Source organism: Micropterus salmoides, unplaced genomic scaffold, assembly GCF_014851395.1.
Source record: "Micropterus salmoides isolate LMB-PRFRI ecotype aquatic unplaced genomic scaffold, ASM1485139v1 Ms_hic_scaffold_22, whole genome shotgun sequence".
Lineage (NCBI taxonomy): Eukaryota > Metazoa > Chordata > Actinopteri > Centrarchiformes > Centrarchidae > Micropterus > Micropterus salmoides.
The window spans coordinates 16,005,695-16,028,954 of record NW_024041373.1 but is presented as its reverse complement, the minus strand read 5'-3'; the positions used below and the strand labels follow the sequence as shown (position 1 = coordinate 16,028,954).

General features: G+C 41.1%; 2 protein-coding genes across 3 annotated transcripts in view; one reads left to right on the top strand and one right to left on the bottom strand.

The window, feature by feature from the left end:
• The first annotated feature begins 1,328 nt into the window (after window positions 1-1,328).
• Window positions 1,329-6,943, top strand: LOC119917268 (leucine-rich glioma-inactivated protein 1-like). The gene is made up of 8 exons (XM_038737490.1): window positions 1,329-2,071; window positions 2,304-2,375; window positions 2,882-2,953; window positions 3,042-3,113; window positions 4,117-4,188; window positions 4,602-4,771; window positions 4,880-5,044; window positions 5,188-6,943. Exons 1-8 carry the CDS (start codon window positions 1,875-1,877, stop codon window positions 6,003-6,005), a joined length of 1,638 nt encoding a protein of 545 aa, XP_038593418.1. The 5' UTR covers window positions 1,329-1,874; the 3' UTR covers window positions 6,006-6,943.
• Window positions 6,944-7,100: 157 nt separating this feature from the next.
• Window positions 7,101-23,260, bottom strand: part of mark1 (MAP/microtubule affinity-regulating kinase 1) — a 32,131-nt gene continuing 15,971 nt past the window's right edge. Inside the window, exons 4-18 of one of the 2 annotated variants that reach the window (XM_038737488.1) lie at window positions 19,511-19,559; window positions 19,108-19,173; window positions 18,321-18,391; window positions 17,114-17,170; window positions 16,748-16,984; window positions 15,031-15,150; window positions 14,309-14,408; window positions 14,090-14,202; window positions 13,801-13,999; window positions 12,851-13,032; window positions 12,539-12,630; window positions 12,253-12,393; window positions 11,897-12,148; window positions 8,888-8,932; window positions 7,101-8,781 (exon numbers count right to left, since the gene is read on the bottom strand). In XM_038737488.1, the coding sequence (XP_038593416.1) occupies window positions 8,436-8,781; window positions 8,888-8,932; window positions 11,897-12,148; window positions 12,253-12,393; window positions 12,539-12,630; window positions 12,851-13,032; window positions 13,801-13,999; window positions 14,090-14,202; window positions 14,309-14,408; window positions 15,031-15,150; window positions 16,748-16,984; window positions 17,114-17,170; window positions 18,321-18,391; window positions 19,108-19,173; window positions 19,511-19,559 (2,070 nt within the window). In that variant the 3' untranslated portion in view covers window positions 7,101-8,435. The remainder of the gene's footprint in view (window positions 8,782-8,887; window positions 8,933-11,896; window positions 12,149-12,252; window positions 12,394-12,538; window positions 12,631-12,850; window positions 13,033-13,800; window positions 14,000-14,089; window positions 14,203-14,308; window positions 14,409-15,030; window positions 15,151-16,747; window positions 16,985-17,113; window positions 17,171-18,320; window positions 18,392-19,107; window positions 19,174-19,510; window positions 19,560-23,260) is intronic. The other variant, XM_038737489.1, reaches the window with a different exon arrangement.

Sequence of the window (23,260 nt, the reverse complement as noted above, 5' to 3'; positions counted from 1 at the left end):
GCAGATTGGCTGTTTTGACACAACAAGAAAAAAATCTAATATTTGCTTTGAAAATGTGTTTTTCATGCTAAAAGTCTCTTTCTTTAACTATAGAAATGTGTTAGTGAGGTTATGCATCTTAATATATAGTCATATTAGACAAACTGTTACATTATTTTTGATAAACAAATACAGATCCTAAAAGTCCACTAACAGTCAACACAACTCAGGCGTATCAATAGCTGTCGACATTGCTGTGGTCAAATACTTGCTGGACAGTGTGTGTTCTATTCTGGTAATGAATGATGGCATTTGTGAAGCACAGAAACTACGCATCATCTTGCAGCACAACAATAATATCCAGTGTTCTCCATTTTGTGTAAAAGTGGATTATGAAAAAAGACATCAGTTACTTTCTGTCACTTCCAGCTTCTCCATGTCCACAATTCCCCTCTGTGCATTTCCTCTCAGATGTAAGCAGTCTCCTTTAGAGTGTCTCCCTCACTGTTAATAGCTTTTTTCCTCTAGTTTTCCCTCTAAAACAGTAAAGCAACATATCATGAAACAGGCTCCCAGAGCATGACCCTGCTCCTCCAAATGTCGGCTTTCATTTTTACAGGAAAGATTGTATCATAGTAAACAGACAGGGGACAGCGAGAGTGGAGGTTCAGGTCAGCGCGTATTTATTCAGAGACCTTTTAAAAACCCCTGCACATGTTTCTCCCCAGAAAAGTCTGGCACAAGCAGCCCTGCCAGGCACAGTGAGTAAACATATTAATCTTATAACTCTGGAGGGATCTGAGAAATGAAATGAGAAGAAGAAGAAGTCCTTATAGGGCTCACATGTCATGTCTGGCAAAGCAGAAGAGAACTTTGTATTAAAACTGTAAGGGCAATGTGTTACAGCAAAAAAACAGAAAGATAGCAGGCTTTGTGGCTTTTTCTAAGTTGAAAACGTCATGTCACTGATAATGGGAGCAAAGACCTGCCTTTTGTCTGTGAGAGGTTTGAGGGGGATGGGGTTCATTTGACCGAGGCAAGAACAGATGTCAGGATGACAGGAGGGCTTCCCTACACCCCTCCTTCACAGGCCAGCCACATTTTGCATCCACAGTCGCCATGGAAACCGCGCGCAAACCAGGAAAGAAACCCAAAATGCGCAAACATATGTGAAAAAGCACAAAGTTATAGTTAATGATATACGCTATTCAAAGGCAGCATTTGGCAGTCTAGTGGAACCCACAGAGCCAAAATTACAACTATTTTCCATGATGACAATTTATTTCATCTCGTCTCCAGCCCGCTTTCCGCATAGAAGTCCCGTGTGCGTCTGCGCCATAGGCAGCAGCCCGCAGGCTCATGTCGGGGTTTCATTTTCTCCGGCTGATTCACGAAAAATTACACAATTCCTCTGCCTAGGCTATTGGGCGGAATCTCCGGCAGCTTGACACGGAGAGTGTGGCGTTTGCTGAAATCATAGGCGTGGTTTTGGATGGAGAAGATCCGTCTGCTCCCGCTGGGAGCCCCACCTGCCGTCACACCGCGTTTGTCACCGCGCCAGCTGGTAGGCTATTTTCCTGTGCTCGAGCCACTACACCGCGAATTTGATTAGACTTTTGTTTTTGTCACAGGGGATATTGGTTTTTCTTCCGGGGGTGTAGCATAGGTTAATTACAGCGCTGTGGACGTACGTGGCGCCCGGCTTAATCACCTCCAGAGCGGCGGCGGCGGCGCACGGCGCACGGCACTTTGCGGAGATAAACAGGAGCGGGCAGCGCGTCGCTTGGCCTCCAGGCAGCAGCAGAAACAGCAGTGGAAAAGGAAACGTAGCCGAGACCCTGGTTCATGTGCAGGGCTGTTCGACGCGCAGGTCGTGCCCGCAGCCGTTCGCAAGGATGGAAAATACACGCAAGACGCCCAAAAGATCGCCCTGGCTCGGCTTACTTTTAGTGGCGTCTGTTTTACTTGTAGTGGACAGCAAGAAACCCAGGCAGCCTCGCTGTCCCCCATCATGTACATGTACCAAAGATAACGCGCTGTGCGAAAGCGCAGGACTGATCCCTCGCAGCTTTCCCCCCGATGTCATATCACTGTAAGTCATATTTACTGTTGTTTTATAATGAATTCCTCACCAGTGCTTTCCATTGCAGAGCTTTACAAATGTAATATGTGTCTCCAGCCTATCTGCTGATTAAGACGTGTGGGCTTTTTCTGCTGCACTGTCATGTATATCCAAGGAACAGACTATAACTGTCCGTATGAGACAGTCTATGCTTTAAAGCTAATCAGTGTGTCTGTCTGTCGTGTCCACCCCTCCTCCACAGATCATTCGTCAAGTCTGAATTCACTGAAATCCCGAAAGAGATCTTCATCCACACGCCTGCCCTGCATCTCCTGTGAGAAATCTCTGGAGCTTTTCGTTCTTCAGTCTTTATTGCATGCTGTCAGTCCCCAGTGAGGTGGTCAACGCCATGTTTAATGTTCAAGATCCGCTGACACTGCACATTATAACAGACTTGTTGTAGTCTATTGGTCGGAATAGGGAGCTCAAACAATAATCACTCTGGGCATTCATCCAAAGCTTAAAATGCATCTATTGTGAGCCAGACCTGGTTCCAGAATTAGCTTTACTTAAGGGGAATCCCTCCTTTTGAAGAGGGAATCCCCTGACTCTGGTCTCATGGGGTGAAGTATTGACTGAATCAAAACAAACATGTAAGACTGCAGGTATCCTAATAGAGCATTGATCCTTGTCTTTGATGTAGCTGGGTTACTGTTAAGAAGAAAGGTCCTCACCTTTCTTCTTAACAGTAACCCAGCTACCACAGGTCCATTTTCTGCTAAGGTGGGACAACAGCTTGTTATTATATAGGGCGTATATAATATGGATCTCTCTACACAGTCTCTTCACAGCCAACAACCTGGAATCTATAAACGAGGATGCTTTCCTTGGTCTTCCTCATCTGGAGTATCTGTGAGTAGATAACGCAAATTTATCTTGGAAGCTGTCTAAAAGACCACAGTCTCTCACTTCTTGTGCATTTATTAAACACCTTTTTCAGGTTCATCGAAAACAACCAAATAAAGTCGATTTCACCAAATGCTTTCCGTGGACTGAAAACCTTAGTGCACCTGTAAGTATAAACTGCATTTTTTTACTATACCGTGCAAAAAAATAGACGTATTCTTCATCAAAAATAGTACTAACAAGTAGATGAGGATGTGATTTTTAGTTGATTTTAATTTCAAATTGTATCACTGATTGTGCAGAAGCTTTCTGTTAGTTTGTATCAGTAGAAAGTGTTGTAATGTGTCTGCAGGTGCAGGCAAGCAATGCTCCAGTGAAATGCTGACAACGCTTATTACACAACATTTACTGCTACACAGACATTTCTATTGACACTGTGCAGCTGTTATTATGTTATTATATACTTAATAAAGTTAAGATGCCTAAGGCCCATTATATATATATATATGTATACATATATACATATATATATATATATATATATATATGTATACATATATATATATATATATATATATATATATATATATATATATATATATATGTATACATATATATATATGTATATATATATATATATTGTTACAGATTTAGTAAGTAGTTCATTTAGTAACCAAGTAATCTCTTCAGTTCTTCCTTGTCAGCAGAACATCAATGTTGAGTTTGCCTCACTAAAACCAAAATATCAAAAAAGTGGTGTTGGGCATGAACACAAGATGATGTCATGATATTTAAGATAAAGCTTGGAGAAAACTATGGAAATAAACTGCAACAACCTCCTCAACACTTTTCTCCCTCATTTTTGTGGCAGAGAAAGCCGTAAAATGGCTGAGAAGGCAGCTCTAAAAATAGCCTAACATTTCCTCAAACTTGCAATAAGCAATGTTCCTGCCTTCAGTCTGTAGGGTGGCCATACATACATGCCACAGCAAGGTAACACTGCGTAACGGCATCCACATGTAGGTTTTTATGATGAAGCACTGGAAGTTCTACATCTCACAAATAGCATGAAGAGGGAAGGTCAATTGAATAGATGACGAAACAAGAACAATAAGCCGTATGTTTGATCAATTGTCAGGGAGCAGCTGCCATTGTTTTCTCTTTTTCAGGAGTCTGGCCTACAATAATCTGGAGACTCTGCCCAAAGACTTGTTCAAGGGCCTTGAGGCCTTGACGAAAGTGTAAGTATGAGTTTTAATCCTGCATTAGCTGGAAACAAAAAGATAGTGTTACATAACATAAAGTATTATGTATGCTATTATGAACAATGAGTTCTTCTATATATAGAACACTGCATCATTATTCCACTTCAGCCAAAGCATGAAAAATGTGTGGGTGGTACTTTTAACAGCATTAAAATTACATGCTGCAGTGAGGAAGAGAGATGGTTTGCCATCCATCACCCACTGAAGATGTTCACACCCTGTTGATATTAATGAGAGTACAGAGTGCAGCTGTGAGAGCCAGAGAGCAAAAGCCTGAAGTCATACTTCAGCGACTACAGCGTTAAATAATAATCCATTCAAAATGCTGGGAGTATTCCTGTTAGCTTTGGAGGGATTGGGAAGTTAGTTTGGTGGTTTTGTCCCTTCAGAGACCTGCGAGGGAACCAGTTCACCTGTGACTGTAAACTGAAGTGGTTGGTGGAGTGGATATACAGCACCAACGCCACAGTGGATCAGATTTACTGTAAAGGCCCGGCCTCACAGCTGGACAAGAAGATCAACGATCTAGCGCCACAGTCCTTCGACTGTATCACCACAGGTGGAGTACAAAAAAATACTGGTGTTTTAATTCAATGTTTCTTACAATCATCACTGCTTCTCCTGACGATTTAATACCATTTAAAGTGCATTTTTGTTTCTCTCACAGAGTTTGCTTCCTACCAGTCCCTGAAGTTTGAATCCATATCAGCGGAGTCATTTTCCTTTGAGAGTGACCAGTATGTGGTGTTTGCCCAGCCTTTCATTGGGAAATGCAGCTTTCTAGAGTGGGATCATGTGGAGATGGTCTTCAGAAACTTTGACGATATTGACAGTAAGTAAAAATCATTTCAAATATATTATAATGTGGTTGTGAATGAGTTTAAAAGGAAGGGGTTAGATTGGAAGAGTAACCACTAGATGGAGACAACACAAAGGGACACTGGATTGTTTTTATCCTTTCTTTATCTTCACCAGGCACATCCACGGTGATTTGCAAACCTCTGGTCATCGACAACCAGCTCTTTATCATTGTGGCTCAGCTGTTTGGTGGCTCGCACATCTATAAGCGTGACACCTCTGCAAACAAATTCATCAAGCTCCAAGGCATTGACATCCTCAAAATCCGAAAACCAAACGATGTGGAGACGTTTCGCATCGACGGAGAATCCTTCTTCATCATAGCCGACAGCTCCAAGGCCGGTTCCACCACCATCTACAAGTGGAATGGTAATGGCTTCTACTCTCACCAATCGCTCCACCCGTGGTACCGGGACACCGATGTGGAGTACATGGAGATCTCCTCCAAACCTCACCTGATACTCTCCAGCAGCTCCCAGAGGCCGGTCATTTACCAGTGGAACAAAGGCACCAAGCTGTTTGACAGACGCACAGACATCCCCGAGATGGAGGACGTCTATGCTGTGAAGCATTTTCAGGTCAAATCAGACCTCTTCATCTGTCTGACACGCTTCATTGGCGACTCCAAAGTGATGCGCTGGGACGGGGCCCTCTTCAGAGAATTGCAGACCATGCCCTCGCGTGGCTCCATGGTGTTCCAGCCCTTCTCTATGGGCAGCTGGCAGTATGCCATCCTGGGCAGCGATTACTCTTTCACTCAGGTGTACCGCTGGGATGCCAAGAAGGGCGAGTTTGTCCATTTCCAGGAGGTGAACATCCAGGCGCCAAGGGCCTTCTCTCCAGTCTCCATAGACAACCGGCAATTCCTGCTGGCCTCAAGCTTCAAAGGGAAAACTCAGATTTATGAGCACCTGGTCATTGATCTGAGCAACTAAGCGATGGTTTTGACTGGTTGGCTAGTTATTTGGGTGGTTTCTGTGTTAAGAGATTGCAGCAGATGAAGCACTGCTGAACAACACTGAAAAGGATTATCAGTCGATCCTAACTTGAGCAAGGCAGGCATTGCCCGTTTCTTTTGTTAAAATCTCCCATTGAAATCAGTGCATGACAGTGCAAGATAAATGCATGCATCTCAACCAAATACATTTGGCTGAGATGCATTTCGAGGTTAATGCATGCCTCTCAAGTTAGGATTAGACCCAATATGTTGTCAAGACATGCATGACCATGGCCTTACACAGGTCGTCTCATACTGATGAATGCAGCATCCATGCTCATTAATCCATTAAATCTTGCGAGGTTATTTTAATTTTTTTGTTCAGCTTTTCATGTGACTCTGCGATGTTTATACATTTGTAATCTCATATTTATCTACAGAAAGTAATACTGAAATGGTACTTTTTAACCTGTTAACGTGTTTAACTGAACAAATCTGCCAAAACGAAATGTTTACAAATTTTTCTGTCTTTCCACTTGTATGCTAAAAAAAGATTTGTAAATGAAGCTTTTGTAAGTTTAAGAGGGACCACAACAGTTACATGCATATTTGTTTATAATTTGGAAAATATCAACAGAAATCTTGTGTGAGACTCTACCTGTAAATCCTTACTTACATTTTTAGCGTTACTGGTTTATAATGTTTTAAGAAGTATTGAAATCACAGTTTTTCATATCAAGTATTGAAAACCTTTTGGGCAGACTTGGAACTATTTTCACAACTTTAAAGGAACTGAAGTGGAAAACTGAGGATATTGTTCATAATGCTTTACCTTTGACTAACATGTCTGCAAAACGTCAATTGTGTCATGATTAGGATTACATTACTGACTAATTTCATGCTATTTAGAGTCAATAAAGGTTTACATTAATAGCTGTTCCATCTCATCTGCGCTCCTTGCTGGCACTTTGTAGCACGACATCGCAACCTGGTGCTCAAAGCTAAACAACACACATCTACTTCATTGCTTTAGGGAAACTGTCATCTTGAAGTTAGTTGTGTATTTCAGATTAGAGAAATAAAATAAAATAAATACAAACAAATAAAATCCTTTTTATTTTCTCCAACAAAGTGCACGCCTCAATTCTACAAAGCAGCACATTACAATGTAATGGAATAAATACAATAAATCCGCTGAATAAAAAAAAAAAAAAAAAAAAAAAAACACAAGCAAGGAGATAAACAAGTACCTGCATAATGACACTGGTGGCAGGACTAAATCAGGCTCTTTAGAAAGGCCCCGCGAGACAAACTGCTTCTTTCAAGGGGATTGTTTGACTGGTCGTGCATCTTCAGTCCTTTGGTCCTCCGCTTTCTGAAGTAAACCAATTTAAACCTGCTTTTTTTTTGTAATTGAGGACTACAAAACTATCACGAAAGAAATACAGGTGCATACTCTCATGTTCATACACATCACCCTGGAAAACTTGTGCAATTGCAGCAGGATCTCCAAATCACCTACCTACTGCTGAGAGAAAATAAAGTGAACACAATTTCAGTTTTAACTGAAGTTACTACTCAAGTCTATGTGGTGCAACTTAGTGTTTTTTTTTTCCCGTAGGCAAATAAAATATAACATAAAAGGCAAGGGAGCACATCCCTTAATATTCAACAAAATAATTTAGTGCTCTTTAAATAAAATTAAAAACACTATTTTCATATGGTGGCTCTTAAAAAAAGGAATTAAAAAAAACTCACAGACTGAAAGGATAATGCTTTAAGAGACATCAATTATATTAGGAAAGAACTCAAATCCCATGAAAAAAGACAATAAAATTCTGTACAGAACGTAAAATCAATATACAATACAGTACCTGCAGATGTTATGCATACAGTACAATTCTCTTTTTACATAGTTTTAGCATGGGCTCCAGCCTGCTCTATATACTGACTTAACACAGGTGGAAAAGCGGCTATTTTAGCTTTCAGTAATTTTAATGGTTATTCAGCAAGGAGAATAGAGCTCGTTGTAGGCGTTTAGAAAAAGAGATTGAAAACATTATTGCAGGATGGTCATTTTCATTTGCATACTGCATGTGTTAAATGAATGTGTCCTATGACGAGGAGCAGCGGGCTGATAAGAGAGACAGAGGGCCGGACAGGGGGAAAAAAAGGAAAGGTGTTTAGCTGTTTTTGCTATCTCTCCGTCACAGAGGTCAAACCTTGCGATTTCTCTCGCATTTCTCTGATCCACTACCCTGTACAGTACATTCGTGGCCAGTATTGCACGTTACCAGCCAAGTCCACACTGATTCTGCGTGGTGAGGACCTTCAGTGCTGAATTTTGTCCTGTAAGTCAACACTAATCCAGTGATGAGATGAGACCATAACCAGAGCTCACCAAGACTGACGGTGACTCCATCTGCTGTCACAGTTTGAGCTCATTGGCAATTTTGCAGGCGATATTCTTAAAGGCGATGGACGTGCCCGATATCCTCTTGAAGCGCACGCCGTTGAGTGAAAGGCGGGGCAGCTTGCACACCTCCATCTCCCATTGGACCAGGTTGTCCTGGCGAGCGTCGCCGTGGACACAGAAAAGCAGGAAGCGCTCGCGCTGCTCGTAATCGCAGCTGTTGGCGTCCAGAACCTTTCGGATTTCCCTCATCATCTCAGCTGGCTCCATGGAGGAAGTGGTCTTCATGCTCCAGGTGAAACGCAGCGAGCGGGGCTTGGAGTCCCGACTGCCGTCCTCCTTTGTATCGCCTGACACACTTCTACAACAAGAAGAAAGACAGAAAGAGCAGAAAAAGAAGTGGAGAGAGACGTTGAAGGAAGCAGAGGTCGGTTACTATCCATGAAATCTACGTGTCAAAATCTCACCTTGGTGTTTCTGTCCTGGCACTGGCCTCTCCCTCACTAGGCACCCTGAAATAAACCAGGAAGACACTGTTACTCTCACAAGCTGACGTCAACATGGGTTCCCACCACCAACACCACCCCCATCATCACTGGACACAGAGAGGGTTGTCAGGCATCATGCCAGGAAAGAATCCAGTCCTGGGTATCAGGGTTCAGCACACAATGAGGTGAGTGTGACTTCTTGAGGCACGTACTATTGTAGCTCCTTCACAATAACCAAATGCATCATCCCGTCTACTGCACGCTACCTTTCCTTAATCCCCACTGATCTGTAAGGAGTGAAAAAGTGGCTCTTAATCTTTGATTCTGCCTCCATAATTTCATCTTTTATCTTAAGCTCAGCATGAAGACGGGGGAGAGTAAGGAGAGGAAAGCCAGCAACTTGAGAAGCAGATATCATGGCTTAGTACAGGAAAAGCTGGTGAGCCGTGAGGTTTGCTCTCGAGGCAGCGGACACAAAGGGGAGGAAGTACACGGCATAACAACGGATTCAATAGGCAAGGATGTGGTGTAGTGGGCAAGTACTTAAAGGGTTAAGGAAACATAGGCGAAGGTCATAGTGGAGAGGTTTGTGGGGCTTTCTTTGACAAGGGGGACAGGTGCAGCAAGCGTGTTCTCCTACCTCCGGGTCGACCTGAAAGACAGAGCTCTATGCGGGGAGAAAAGGAGAGAAAGCTGTGAGCCTCTACCAGATGGGCCAGCATGAAGGTGACACAAGGAGCTAACTCATGTATGGATGAGGAGGTTCTATCTTTTGCTTGTCTTACTAACAGCAAGGAGTAATGGTATGGATGTATAATAAGCTCACTAAGGATTGGGAATAGATAAGACAATGTATTTATTTTAAAGAGGCAGGGAGAGTGTGTGAGGCTTTCTTTATTTTCACTATCTAAAGAGATGTAAACTTTATATCTCTAAAAAAACTTTATCTCTCTTTAGATAGAGGTTTAGGGGAATTTACTATTTTTAGGCTTAACCAGAGACAAACAAATTCATGGATGATTTTAAAGGTAAATGGAATCTCTCAACTTAGGGAGTGACAGCTACTCGATCCCCACTGAGAATGTAATAGTACGCAATAGCCATTTTTAGCCATTAGTCGAAATTTCAAATACCTGAAGAAAAAACACAAACTATTCCAACCCACGTCAGCTGTCAACATTAACATACTAAACTAAAATAGTGACCATGGTCCACGTTATACCTGCCACACGTCAGCATGATAGCATTGTTAATTCGAGCATGTTAGCATGCTGATGTTAGCATTTAGCTCAAATTTATGTGTTGCTAAAGTGCAACCTCACAGAGCTGCTAGAATGGCTGTAGTCCTGTTTCATACTGTTTCGAATACATAGTAAAGTAAAATGAAGATATCAGAATAAGATATTAAGCATATTAAGATTCATGTTGTGTGCGCATATACAGAGAATGTCTATATAAAGTAGCAGATCAGCAGATGCAATACAGTAAAAATTTTATTTACAAGACTTAGTTTGACCAGTCGTCCACCTTTGAAGAAGTCTAAATTGGCATTTCCCAAATTTGAACGAGCAAGTACTTTATCAAACTCACATTTAGTATGATTAGTAATCAAGATCATTGACTATTTTTACCATCTAACAAACCTTTCGACAGCATGCAGAGACATAAACCGGCATCCACAAGTTTATTGGACTAAGCAGGAAAAGAACAACAATTTTTTTCAAAACTACACCTACCCTTTTACAATTTCATAAAGCAGCATACTTTGGCTTTTTATGCCCGGGGGGTTTTGAGACAGCTGAGACTAAATGTTTGCAACTTCAACTTGCATTTCACAATCCCTGACAAAGGTAATGTGAATACCTTAACTATTCGGTGTTAGGTGCAAGAAGTGTTGGTTACAACCTGGCGCTGGATTTACTAAAATCCTGAGTAAAGACTACTAAATTGTGTGCGCATTCTAAAATATTGCACGTGCGATTTAGTTCCTGTTATGGGTGAACAACTAAGAATTATTGCGTAGATGACAACAGGAGGAAACACAATGTGCAGTATTTAAATGAGGGTTTTGCGTGTTTTAATGGTTTCCGTCATGAGAGTAGGGAGGGAAAGCAGCCACTGCATAAAAATCTCAGTTTGTTTCATTCAGTGCATCCTGAGTATGTGGAAATCGTATGTACCTGCCCATCCTGCCTGAGAGTGCACTAAGTACTTGGGACAGCACACCTGAAAAATGGGTTGTGACGCTGTAACACCAGCGCGCTGTGAACAGTTTGGGATCATTTCCTCTGACTGGATGGATTTTACGCGTGATCCATGCACTAGGGCAGCTGGGGGCTCTCCGAAGCGTCACGCAACTTTCTAAATTCTTCCACCTCACGGAGAAAAGAAGTCAGGTTGAAACGAAATTTGCTTTATTGGCATGAATGTTAATACAACAGTATTGCCAAAGCTTTAAGGAAAATACAAAAACACAATTCCATTAATATAGTTAATCGAATAAATAAAATTATTGAATTTCTATATATTGGATATAGAATAATATTATCTAATATTGTTAATTTCTGTATGTCTTCTTTCATTATGGCTGGATCAACTCGCAAAGATAACAGCAGCCATCTCTGCACAACATTTGGCGGTTTGCACCTTCCTTTCAAACGTATTAAATACAGAGGCTGTTACACTCACACGAAATTGCTTTTAAGCTTGTTAGATCACATTGCGTGTAGTAAATAAATGTATTTACATGTTACCCTCCCATTACTTTGCAATAAAATTCAAATGCCCCAAATTGTATAATCATTAAGGCGAAAGTAGTAAATGAACAGGTGCACTTTTCACATTTGAAATACCTCATTCTGCGTGCACACCGTAGATCAGCTTACATGTTAGCTGGTGATATCAAGTTTGCACACGTTTTTGCTTACACGAACCTTTAGTAAATCTGGCCCCTAGAGTATCGTGAGCAGCCGTTTGTCCTTCACTGACCTGCGGACAAACTTGGAGGTGATCTTGCTGATGATCCCAGTGGAGGTGCCCCTGCGTTGCTGAGCAAGAGCCCCCGTATCATGGGACAGTGTGGGTGAAGCTGGGGGGCCGTTGTAGGTAGCGCTGCGCCGGTCTCTAAGCTGAGCTCCATGGAAGGTGCTGCGACTGGTGGTACCGCGGGGGAAGCGGTTCTTCTCTGGGGTGCTAATACTGTGTGCAGAAGGAGAGGTGGAGGGACCCCGAGGAGAGGAGCTACAACATATAATTATTGGAGAGATCACTATATTTGTCAAAAGATTTAGTATATCAGCATGCTCACTTTATATGCTGTAATTTAGAGGTAAATTAAAGCTCACCTGGCTTTAAGCTCTGTGTTGTCTTCAATAGGGGGCAGTGTGCTTTTTGAAGGATGCCCTGACGATGACATGGACTTGGTGTGACGAGGTCGTGTGGCGCTAATTGCAGTGGATGGGGTGCTCCCTGACACCTCAGTTAAACTGGGGACCAAGGATGATGAGATTTCACCAAAACTTGCTCATTTGTATAATGGGGTTTGTATTATTATTGGCTTGGACAAGAAAACACAGAACATGGAAAGCTGGATCTCACCCTGTAATTAACTGTCAATGTGTTTGCGTTTACCTGCTGTCTTTGCCATTGGGAATGGGTGTATAGCGATCAGTAGAGGATCGTTCACACACATATGTGTTCCTGCGAGTCATTGATCCATTAGTCTGTTAAAGGAAAGAGAGTCCAAAAAACATGTTAAAGCATTTTAGACTGAGCATTAATGAAGCCTGGTCATTCATAGAGTGAAAACTAGAACGCACCTAAATGTTTATTTTGTCTTCAATATCCATTTTTTTAACATTATGGACCCACCTGCACCCATTTGTTTATGTGCATGTAGTGTATGGGGACATGTGTGAGCAACTGTGTCCTCCACTTCCTCACCCCGACAGCACTCGTAGTTTTCTTCCTCTCCTGCACTCCCAGTGGTGAAGCGGGAACGTCTCCTTTCGAAGTGCTGAGCTCCAGCCGGCGTGCTCCGTCCCACTCCTCCCTATGGTCGCTTTCCACACTCAGAGCTTGGCCGCGCTTTGTATACGACACCGCCGGGGGCACAGATGGACCAACTAGGAGAGACACACATATGAGAACATGCTCACACACTTTCCACCAAATATGCGATAATTTCTACAGCTTCAATATCAGGATGCTTTAAACAAAAAAGAACAGACAAAGACGGGGTCTTCGTTACAATAGCATCAAGCAAAGCCAGTTAAAGCCAGGTTTCAGACATCATACAGTCTATCCAGTATAAAACTCTGCAACATCACTTTGTTTAATAAGTTGTACAGCTATAGAAGCCAAGGTGAACAGGTACAAAGCAAAGCTGTTCCCTCCTCATGCTTTGAGGTGCTGTTCCTGAGGGAGCTGCAGGAAGGCAGCCAGCCAGCCAGAAGACGGCGCCAGACACAATGGCCCCACATGACACAGGAGGAACCTGCTACACAACCGCAGCAGTGTTGAGGTTGAGTCACTGATTTGTACAATAAAATAAACTGATTATGAAAATTAACAACATTTAGCAAACAAAAAAGTTAGTTTAGGTTTGATGTACACCTCTGTTTATCCATAACAGTTGGTCAATTGTGAAGGAATGAAATAGGCTTTATTTATCATTCCTAAGAGGAAGACTTTACTTTACTAAAGCTTTATTCAGCCTCAGCCTCAGCATCAGTGGAGCTGGTAGTACTCTAGTGCATTGCTCAGATGCACATCAGCAGGATGGATACTGGTATCTGATTATTGGCCAATCGTCAGTGACTGAGAGCAACTTCCCCCTACACAGCACGCAGCCAGCATCAATCTCAGAGCTGGGAAGGACGAGGTTACTTTACTTGGCTTTTCTACGACACCACCACCACCACCATCATCATCCCCACCATGATCACTGTAGCGGCGCTGCTTCTGATTGGCCGAGATGCTGCGTGTGACCTTGGGATGGGCGGGAGAAATGCTGGAGCTGCTGTTGATGTCACTGGTCGGTCGCTGTCGCTGACCAAGGATGCTGTTGGTCAGGGGCTCGCTCCCCTCGAACTGAGATATAGAGACACAGGATGAGGGATTATGGTCACATGACATAATGCTGGTGATGATGTCAGGCTGATGTAAGTCACACAAACTCACCTCTGGAGCTTTTCTGCCCAACAGCAGGTAGGTGGCCATGACATCGTCGTACTTCTGAGCATGTAAAGAGTCTGTGATCTCATCTTTAGGGAAGCCCATCGTCACCATGAGCTCTGTTGGCGGATGGAAGTCACCATAAATCAGAGTCAGTGTATTGGACATTATATTAAGAGTGACATCTACACACACGCACACACACACACACACACACATACACACCTATTCTGGATGAATCGCTAAAGTCCGCCTCAGGCTCGATGTAAGGCTTTAGCTCCTCCTCCTCATGACCCACATTCATCCAATGATCTTTCATGATTTGCTAACAAAGAAACAAAGACAGTTAGAACTCAAGTATGTCCAATTAGCTCATCTGCAATTCAGTCATTAATCTCTTAATGACACATAATTAATCATTACTCATGTCTGTTAATTGTACAACACAACAGTGTTGTACAATTAACAGTGCAAAGCAAATTACACAAGACATATGAGAAAAGGACCACTTCTTTATGAAATCCTTTTGATCACAAGTTTAGCGGGGGGCTGTACAGTGTGATTTGTTATTATTGGCATAGAAATCTTTACAAGTGAACACCCTGTTTCTGAGCATAGGGTTGGTATTGACTCTGAACAGACTGAGTGTGAACTGACAACAATATAATGTTTGCAAATGAGAAACAAGCTACAACCACTTTGGTTTTATTTGTTACAACGCTTCAACAAAGAATTGTGCAAGACCACTCATTGATCTCAGATGAATAATGTTTCCAAATCTCTGTCTGACAGACTGTTCTATTGTTGTTGCTTTCAGATGACGCACAGCTATCTTGCTCCGAATCATTAGGACTGTCTGTTTGACTGCAAGCAGGCTGCAGTGCAAAACATTTCTGAACAGAGAGCAAATAACAGTGAAGATGCAACAATGCAAACGGCGGTAATACCTCCAAACTGCCTCGTTTGACAGGGTTGAGCACAAGTAGTTTCTTCAGCAGGTTTTCACAGTCTGTGGACATGTAGAAAGGAATACGGTACTTTCCCCGCAGGACCCTCTCCCTTAGCTCCTACACACCAAGCCACCGACACACAGAGACGAAATCAAATGAGAAATTAGAAACAAAAATTAGCAACAAAAGAGCAGTGAACCAAACCATAAAAACAACATTACTGCTGTTATGGTGAACATGTGTGACTAAACTCATACTCATCCAGCAGACATGAAGCAACACCACTATTCATTTGGAGTCATGATAAAATACTCACTATTTTAGCTTCTTTTGTCCTCTTGAGGGAAATATCTGAGTATTAACCTGCTAAATGCTTCATAATATTCACTATCTAGTTGCTAACTTTCTCTGCCTGCAGTTAAGTGCTTGCAGTGGGTTTATGAGAGCAATTTGGCTAAAAACAGCTGCCTGTCGTGGCTGAATTAAAAATGACCAAATGTAGAATATTTCTGTTTTTTCTTGACCTGTTGGATTCTCTGCAGCTTCAAGAAAATATTCCAAAACAGCTGCATTATTATTCAGGGTGGATGAGTCTCTACAATGTCAACAATAGACACAGCAAATTCCACTCTTCAAGTAACCCAATTTTGGTTTGACACACGTAAACATCCTAACACAGTTAGAATAGCCTGACTTCACAAGCACTTATAAGAAACAAGGTTGTTGCATTTCACTTTAAACTTTTCATTTATTTAGCCTTTTCTGTTTATGTCAATTCATACTCAAACAGAATTATTCTTATATTTTTGATTAATAAAAAATGTCTCAGAGAAGCATTTATTATTTTTTTTACTATTGGAACTACCAATCCATTTCCCCTTTCTACAGCAGTGTCTGCCTCCTTTCATACTTCGTTTTGGAGTCTGTGTGTTTCAAAGGAGCTAGGATGTACAACGTGTCATCCGAATAGGTCTAAAGGCAAAAGTGTTTAAACCTTTTCTGAACCACACTTGAAAGTAGCACACAAAAAACTGTCATCAAAGAGGTGGGTAGAAACGCTGCACATTTAGGGCCAGTCTCTCCTCAAAGGCATTTGTGGTGCTGCACATGGTTGCACACATGCAGTTAAAATGCGTGAAGAATGAACTTCATATGATCTTGAGGAAAAAATTCAAACCCAATCACATTTCTGCAGACCTGTATTAGTTATGTGATTGTGGGACTGTAGGTCGCAAAGGGGGTTTCAAACTATATAAAGGTACAATCACAATAATCTTGCGTGATCTCACAATTGCAATGTGATGAGTGATCACAAGCTTAATATGGGAGCAATGATACAGTACAGTTTATATACTAAACATTGTGATGAAACTCGTGTTAAAAATAACTTCTAAACCCAGAGCTTCAGTGTGTCTTCTGGCATAGTCAAAGTTGAATAAAGGTGAATCTGACCTACGAGTCCCCGTAGCCGGCTGGGGATCTAGCTTGAATTTGTCCGACAGAACAATGAATTTGCGGAAGAGTAATGTGACCATATCTTTCGATTCAACAATCACTTCATTCGGTACCCTTTATTGATATGTGTTTGCAAGAGGTAAAAAGCAATGACGTGTTAACGGCTTTAACAAGTATGGCTAATCAGAAGGTACAGTATCAAAGTTTAATTTATTATTCTGTGTATTTAAACATAGCTAATGACAGATTAAGTGCACACCTTTAGGTTCTGTCCATCAAAGGGCAGTGATCCGCTGACCAGTGTGTAGAGGATGACCCCAAGGCTCCAGACATCCACTTCTGGTCCATCGTACTTCTTTCCCTGGAAGAGCTCTGGAGCAGCGTACGGCGGGGAGCCGCAGAAAGTGTCCAGCTTACTGCCCACAGTGAACTCATTACTGAAGCCAAAGTCGGCTATCTTGATGTTCATATCTGCGTCTAACAAAAGGTTCTCTGCCTGAAGTGAGGAGAGAGATCATAATGTGGATTGTCAAGGTATCAAAAAAACACATGCCAGATATGGACACTGCTGAGGAGAAATCAGACATCAGAGAGTATCAGAGAGAGTAAGAGTTTAGATCCTCACCTTTAGATCCCTGTGTACTATCCTCCTCTGGTGACAATACTGCACTGCAGACACAATCTGAAATGCAAACACACACACACATCATAGGTCACTACAGGTACACTTCTTAAAACAGTAATTACATATGTCTTTACACAAAGATCTAAAATAGAAGAGACAGAAGTAGAGATGTATAAAAAATGAATACATTATATAGAAGACATACATACAAACATGGAGACAACAAGCACTATAGGGTTGCTATTAACAATTGTTTTCATTAATCTGTTGATTAATTGTTCAGTCTATAGAAAGGTATTTCTTTTATAACTGAAAATGTGGTCATAATCCTCATCAAGCAAACAGCTTAGTCAAACCCAAATTCCTTATTTAGATTCACTGTCAAACATCATGCTGATGGATCATGGCTAACATTTGCTAACATCCTCTATATTGTTAATGGCTAATAAAAGTTAAATAGATTTACAGGAAGACAGGGGGCATGACAGGAAATGTTTGAGCATAACTGGGTTGTAATCTTGATCTGAGATTTATGAACTGCATTTGTTAATTTCGTGATTTTTCAGGACCAAAATGTCTCCGTAATGCTGTGACACAAAAGTGGCAGTTGACATGGAAATTTCACCAACATATGCAAGAATAGCTACATCAATGAAACACACTGCTCTTCGACAGATGCCACCCACCTCCCTGCACACACATGAACAGTACTACCTTTCTGAATGTTGATCTATCTGTACTGTGACTGTACTCACAGCCACACAAACTGCCCACACAGTGTCAGTCACAGTTCCTCTGAGTCATCCAAGACCACAAATGAGGGATTTTAAATATGAACATAGTGGATGAGGCAGAACTGGTTTATCAAGAATCTTTTGCTCATGCTAAATTGAATAAAAAGAAAATTTTAAGAAAGACACAAATGTTCTAATCCTGTTTATTTTCATGGTATAAGTAAGCATGAAAGAGGTTGCTAAATCCATAAACTGTTGCAGGCTTATTGCTCTTGTAGCACCACTAGGTGTCAGAGCAGCATCTATAAGGAAGTTGTTCTCAACCCTCTTGTTCTCTCAGGCCAAGCTATCTGTGCTCCATCTTTCCTCTGCAGTCGGTGACGAAGCTTGATCTTTGGTGCATGCAGCCTTCCCTCTGAAAACATTAATGGAATGACGACAGAGGTGCAAAAACTGCGATGTTGCTGACTCACCTGTCTGAACTTGGCCCTGGCCTCCTTCTCCTTCATTCTGCCATGAGCCACTAGATAGTCAAATACCTCTCCTTCAGTAGAGAGAGGAAATATAACATTAATCAGTATAATAAGTATATTCTCACAATTTTATATAATACAAGGCCTTTATTTGTCCCCTAGGTGTGATTTTTTGTACTTGCATAGTTTTACAGATTTGTAAATATGAAGTTTTTTCTTATTAAACGGTTTTTGTGGAAATTAGTGTTGTAGTACTCGAGACTGGTCTTTTTGATGGTCTTGGTCTCGTCTTGGACTCGACTGCATTTGTACTCTGTCTTGTCTCGGCATTGAGAAATTGCTTTTGCATTGTGTGTTTTATTTGTCAACATCCCATCTTTGATTGGATGTAAAACTTATTGCTTCAAATGTTACCCTTAACGACTGTCCCCCCTCCCCGCGATGGTAAGCACGGAAAAGGAGTGTTGAATAAAGATACTTACGTTGATTTCAGCTCTTAGTGTTTGTATGTGGGTGTTTTAATGGGAATGTGGATCTTTCAGTTCAATTTGAGAAGTACCTATGATATCGTTCCACTTTTTATTGTGTGTCATGTAATGTGGGGAATTGGTCTTGGTCTTGACTTGGTCTCGCCCTCCCTCGATCTTGGTCTCGACTTGGTCTCAGCCCCTAAAAGTCTTGGTCTTGTCTCGATCTCGATAAACTCTGTTTTTTGTCTAAACTTGGCCTTGGTTTGGGTGGTCTTGACTATAACACTAGTGGAAACAACAACCAGAAATACACTCACCACCACTGGCGTACTCCATCACCAAATAAAGTGTCTTCTCCGTCTCAATCACCTCAAACAATTTCACTGCAGGAGAATTTTTTGAAAAAGGAAAGAGAGGGAGACAGGTATAAAAAGATTGTTTTTACCAATGGAGGTTGTAGATTGGTGTTAAGTGAGTTTACTGGTCTGGTTAGAGTAGCCTCATTGTATTAAAACTTAAATCTGAGTCTGAATGAGATCTTCAGTACTTTAAGAAACCAATAAAAGGGTGATCTCTGTTTTCTTATTTCTTTGATCTAAGTTATACTGGTTTAGCTAGGTGCTGGCTACTGGCTTAACTGTTAATACTACTAAAAAGATTAAATGGGGATGTTATTGCTTAACTATCATCCAGCTGCTGCAGGATCCTGTTTGAACTTACCTATATTTGGATGATTCAGTATCTTCATTATTCTGACTTCCCTGAATAGCTGTTGAGACACAGAGGAACATTTAATGCATACAAAACATAGCATGCATGACATAACAAGCAGTGACCCTGAGTGTCTGCTCTGTCTGAAGAAGTAGTTAGGAAATGTTATTAAGCACTGATTAGGGTGCTGAGCGAAGGGAATTGGGCAACAACAAACTCCTAAGTGCCACAATGTGTATACATCTGAAACTGGATTACACTCTGCAGGAACATGAGAGGACCTAAGAATCATGGGACTACTGTACTGTGTAAAGCAATATGACTGATGCAGTGGCAACTTCGCACTAAACCCTGCCCTACACAGATAAGGAGCAGAATTACAACTCCAATGACACACTGCAGTCCAGCCAGCCGGCCATCCAAATACCCAGTCAGCAGCATCACACAACCAAACACACATGTTCATAGCCAGTTAGACAATCTGCAGCCTAATATAATCATCCTAACATGGACGTACAAAAAAAGAACAGCAAAATCATATTCATGCCTTAGTCCTGTAGTTCTGGAAAACTACAAGGTTTACTTTGATTTTAAGACTTATTACTGTAGATGGGGAACTTTTCTATCCAGTCTTATGAGAAACCCCTACAGAAAAATCCCATCCTCCTATAACGGCTGAGTGCACAGTGAGAAAGGAGAGCATTCAGAGTTATAATCACTTTAAAGTGTGTCTCCTCAGCCTCGGCGTGACTGTTTACGACAGACGAGCTCCTGCAGCCACTTAGAGGTGCTGTTGAATCATTTACATTCTGCTGATTCCCAGTCGTGCTCAGGCTGGGTTTGAGTGTTAAATTTCAACACACAGTCAACTGGGATTTAGCATCTACTGCTACCTGAGACAGAACACAGATTTTTCCATTTGCTGACCACTTTGATTAAGCAAAAAAGGTCCAGAGTGATGCTTTCATCTCCTGTCTATTCTAAATTGACAAGTACTCACGTGTCATTACCAAGCATGTCAAATTAAAAATCAGGATGGACCCTGTAGTTGTGTGTGTGCGGATGTGTGTATTAACAGTGTGTGTGCACAAAATTTCTAATGGCCTTTTAGGTCTTACATAAATGCGGGGATGGTCTGTGTTTCTAGGTCATCAAACATAGCCATAATACAAGTGTGAGCAGAACCGACTCTGTGGGACCTCTCAGCTACAGTCTGGTGGGACAACATGCAGGTACTCTCTCTCACTCTAATTATTTTATCTTTTATCTTTCTCTACTTGCTCGTCTGACTCTCCTTTTTTCCCCCAAGAGAAAACCAAGTTCTTTTTTAAATACTAACAAGTATTGTCTGTGTTGCCAAAGCTTGGTATAGCTCATTCCATGGCGCCATAGAGCTCCATTGTTATTACAAAAAACTATCAAACACATATCAATGAGTCACTGTTGTACAGGGTGACATCTTCCTTCATTACCATGAACATGGGCACCGCACTTTATTTTGAATCAATCCCACACACACTATATAAATATGTATTAATCCGCAGGTGAAAATAGTCAACAAACATAGCACTTACGCTTGTTTGTTCAAAAGTACAGGTCTTTTAAAAAAATGGTTTTTTATATCTTCATTAGGAACTAAAGTGCCACAGACAGGGTGGGGAAGTCAAAAGGTATTGAGAGACTGATTAATACATTGTTAGTTTTGCTCTTTTCATGAGATTTGTTGACAATAAGAAAAATACAAAATTTCACCAGCCTTATCCTTTAAATAAGACTGTACTGTAAATGTAAATAACCTGTAAACAGGTGCAAAAATCATCTATGCAAAAACAATAACGTCATAGTTACAAAATATGTCAAATAATATGTCACAGTTTGAAGAAACAGACATCTGTTGTGCACAACTGCTGATTCCTCTCAATAAGACTTCATTCATATAGCTAACTTTAACAGTTTAACTGTCACTGCATATGTAATATGCTGTACATGCACAAACCACGTACAGTATGTTATTAGGTACTACTTGGGCTGGGCGATGTGGGCAGAAATGTTATAACGGTAAAAACATTTCACATCATTCGATATCGATAATTATCACGATAAATATGAAATCATTATTGAAGTTTAAAGGCTGATTTTTGCTCCTGAGTGTAAATCGAAGAAACCAGATGGTTAATTAATGTGGTTAAACTTTTCTTTGTGGTCAGAATGGGACAAACACTTGATGCCAAACAGTGGATCACTTCACAAGTCTGAGGCAGAACATTTAAAACTGTGATGATAAAAATCTGTCACCAAATATGATCAGTAAATCTTTTTTCAGGCCCACTTTCCTCAACAAAATAAATATTTTAAAAGAAAACTTGAGTGCTAATCTGTTCGTGATTCTAATGAATTAAACCAAATATTTATTGACAATATATTGAACATTAATTATATTGTTACTGAGGAAAATTATATTGCGATAATTATCATTATTGTTTTATTGCCCAGCCCTAGGTACTACCATTGTATATTTATAGCTTTAGAGTACAGTATGGTCTTTACATTTTACTTTAGTTTAGTTCTTTATGAAACCAGCCACCTCTCTTTGAATGTGGTTAGTTTTGTGATTCTCATGTGTGATTTGTCTGCTGTAACACTGCAATTTCCATTTGGAATTAATAGAATAATTTTGCTATTTAACTAGACATTTTAAAGGAATGTGCATGCGTGCATAGTTTGAATTTGTTATGGGACCATGTTTTTGTCTACAGAAACCTTGAATTACTGAGTGGCTCAGAATAGCGAGCTTCTCCTGTGTGGCAAATCCTGCTCCATATTCATCAGATGCTACGTCGGCCTTAGAGGTTCCCCCATGGTAACAAAGTAAATTAGAGTGGAAACACACTGACACAATAACCAGAAGATGTCCTGCAGTACACAAGAACACAGAAGTCACAGCCTCAGATATGCATCCATCCAGGCACGATGTGCTTTAACACGTGATGCATACGTCAAGACAGAACTTCTTTATTATTCTGAATGAGTGATGGACTAAAGACTCAGTGTTTTATCTCCAGCTCCTATCTCTTCCTCTCTCCCTCCCTCTCTCCCTCTCTCTCTGAAGCACGCGTGCATCCACTTGGAAACAAAAATTAGAACAAATCAGAAAAGGGCGGTGGAAAACAACGACAACAAACACAGTGCCTGTCAATACAAGCTCAACAGAGATGTAGCCAATACGGAGGCTGACAGAAGACAATAAGTTAGGTTTTTTTGATCCAGTCTAGTGTTAATATTAATAATATCTACAGGCACAAAGGGGAGTCACAGCATGGCATAAAGCAGTTTTAAGGTGGTACTTAGTGAATACTGAATATTTGGGCCAGCTTCCTATGAGGCAAAATATCTTTTAGTCTTTTAAACTAAAATGAATCAAAATGGTCAATTCAGATGATGAACTGAGACAGTGACTGAAGAAAATGATTAAAAGAATATCCGCAAAAACAAAATGTGTATCACAAACATGAAAACACACTGTTTGCGCCTGAATCTCAGTAGTCTGTGCCAGTGACCTACTTCCAGCTACCCAGGGGCGCTCAGACTCCCAAACTAGCCTTAATTACAGCAGAGTCCCCATGCAGAAGGAGCAGAACAGCAGATATCAGACTGGGAACACTTACAGGAACTGGCTGGACTATTTCAGTCACAGCAGCACAGCTGCTCATTCAACATGGAGATTACTGATAGGATGAGTAGCCTGGAAGCCTGGAAGCC

What these genes read in the sequence shown, in the direction of transcription:
- LOC119917268 (XM_038737490.1), top strand. Translation starts at nt 1,875, where the DNA reads ATGGAAAATACACGCAAGACGCCCAAAAGATCGCCCTGGCTCGGCTTA. An exon ending in CTTCCTCATCTGGAGTATCT is followed by an intron (nt 2,954 to 3,041) that starts GTGAGTAGATAA and finishes CACCTTTTTCAG; the next exon opens with GTTCATCGAAAACAACCAAA. An exon ending in CTTCGACTGTATCACCACAG is followed by an intron (nt 4,772 to 4,879) that starts GTGGAGTACAAA and finishes TTTCTCTCACAG; the next exon opens with AGTTTGCTTCCTACCAGTCC.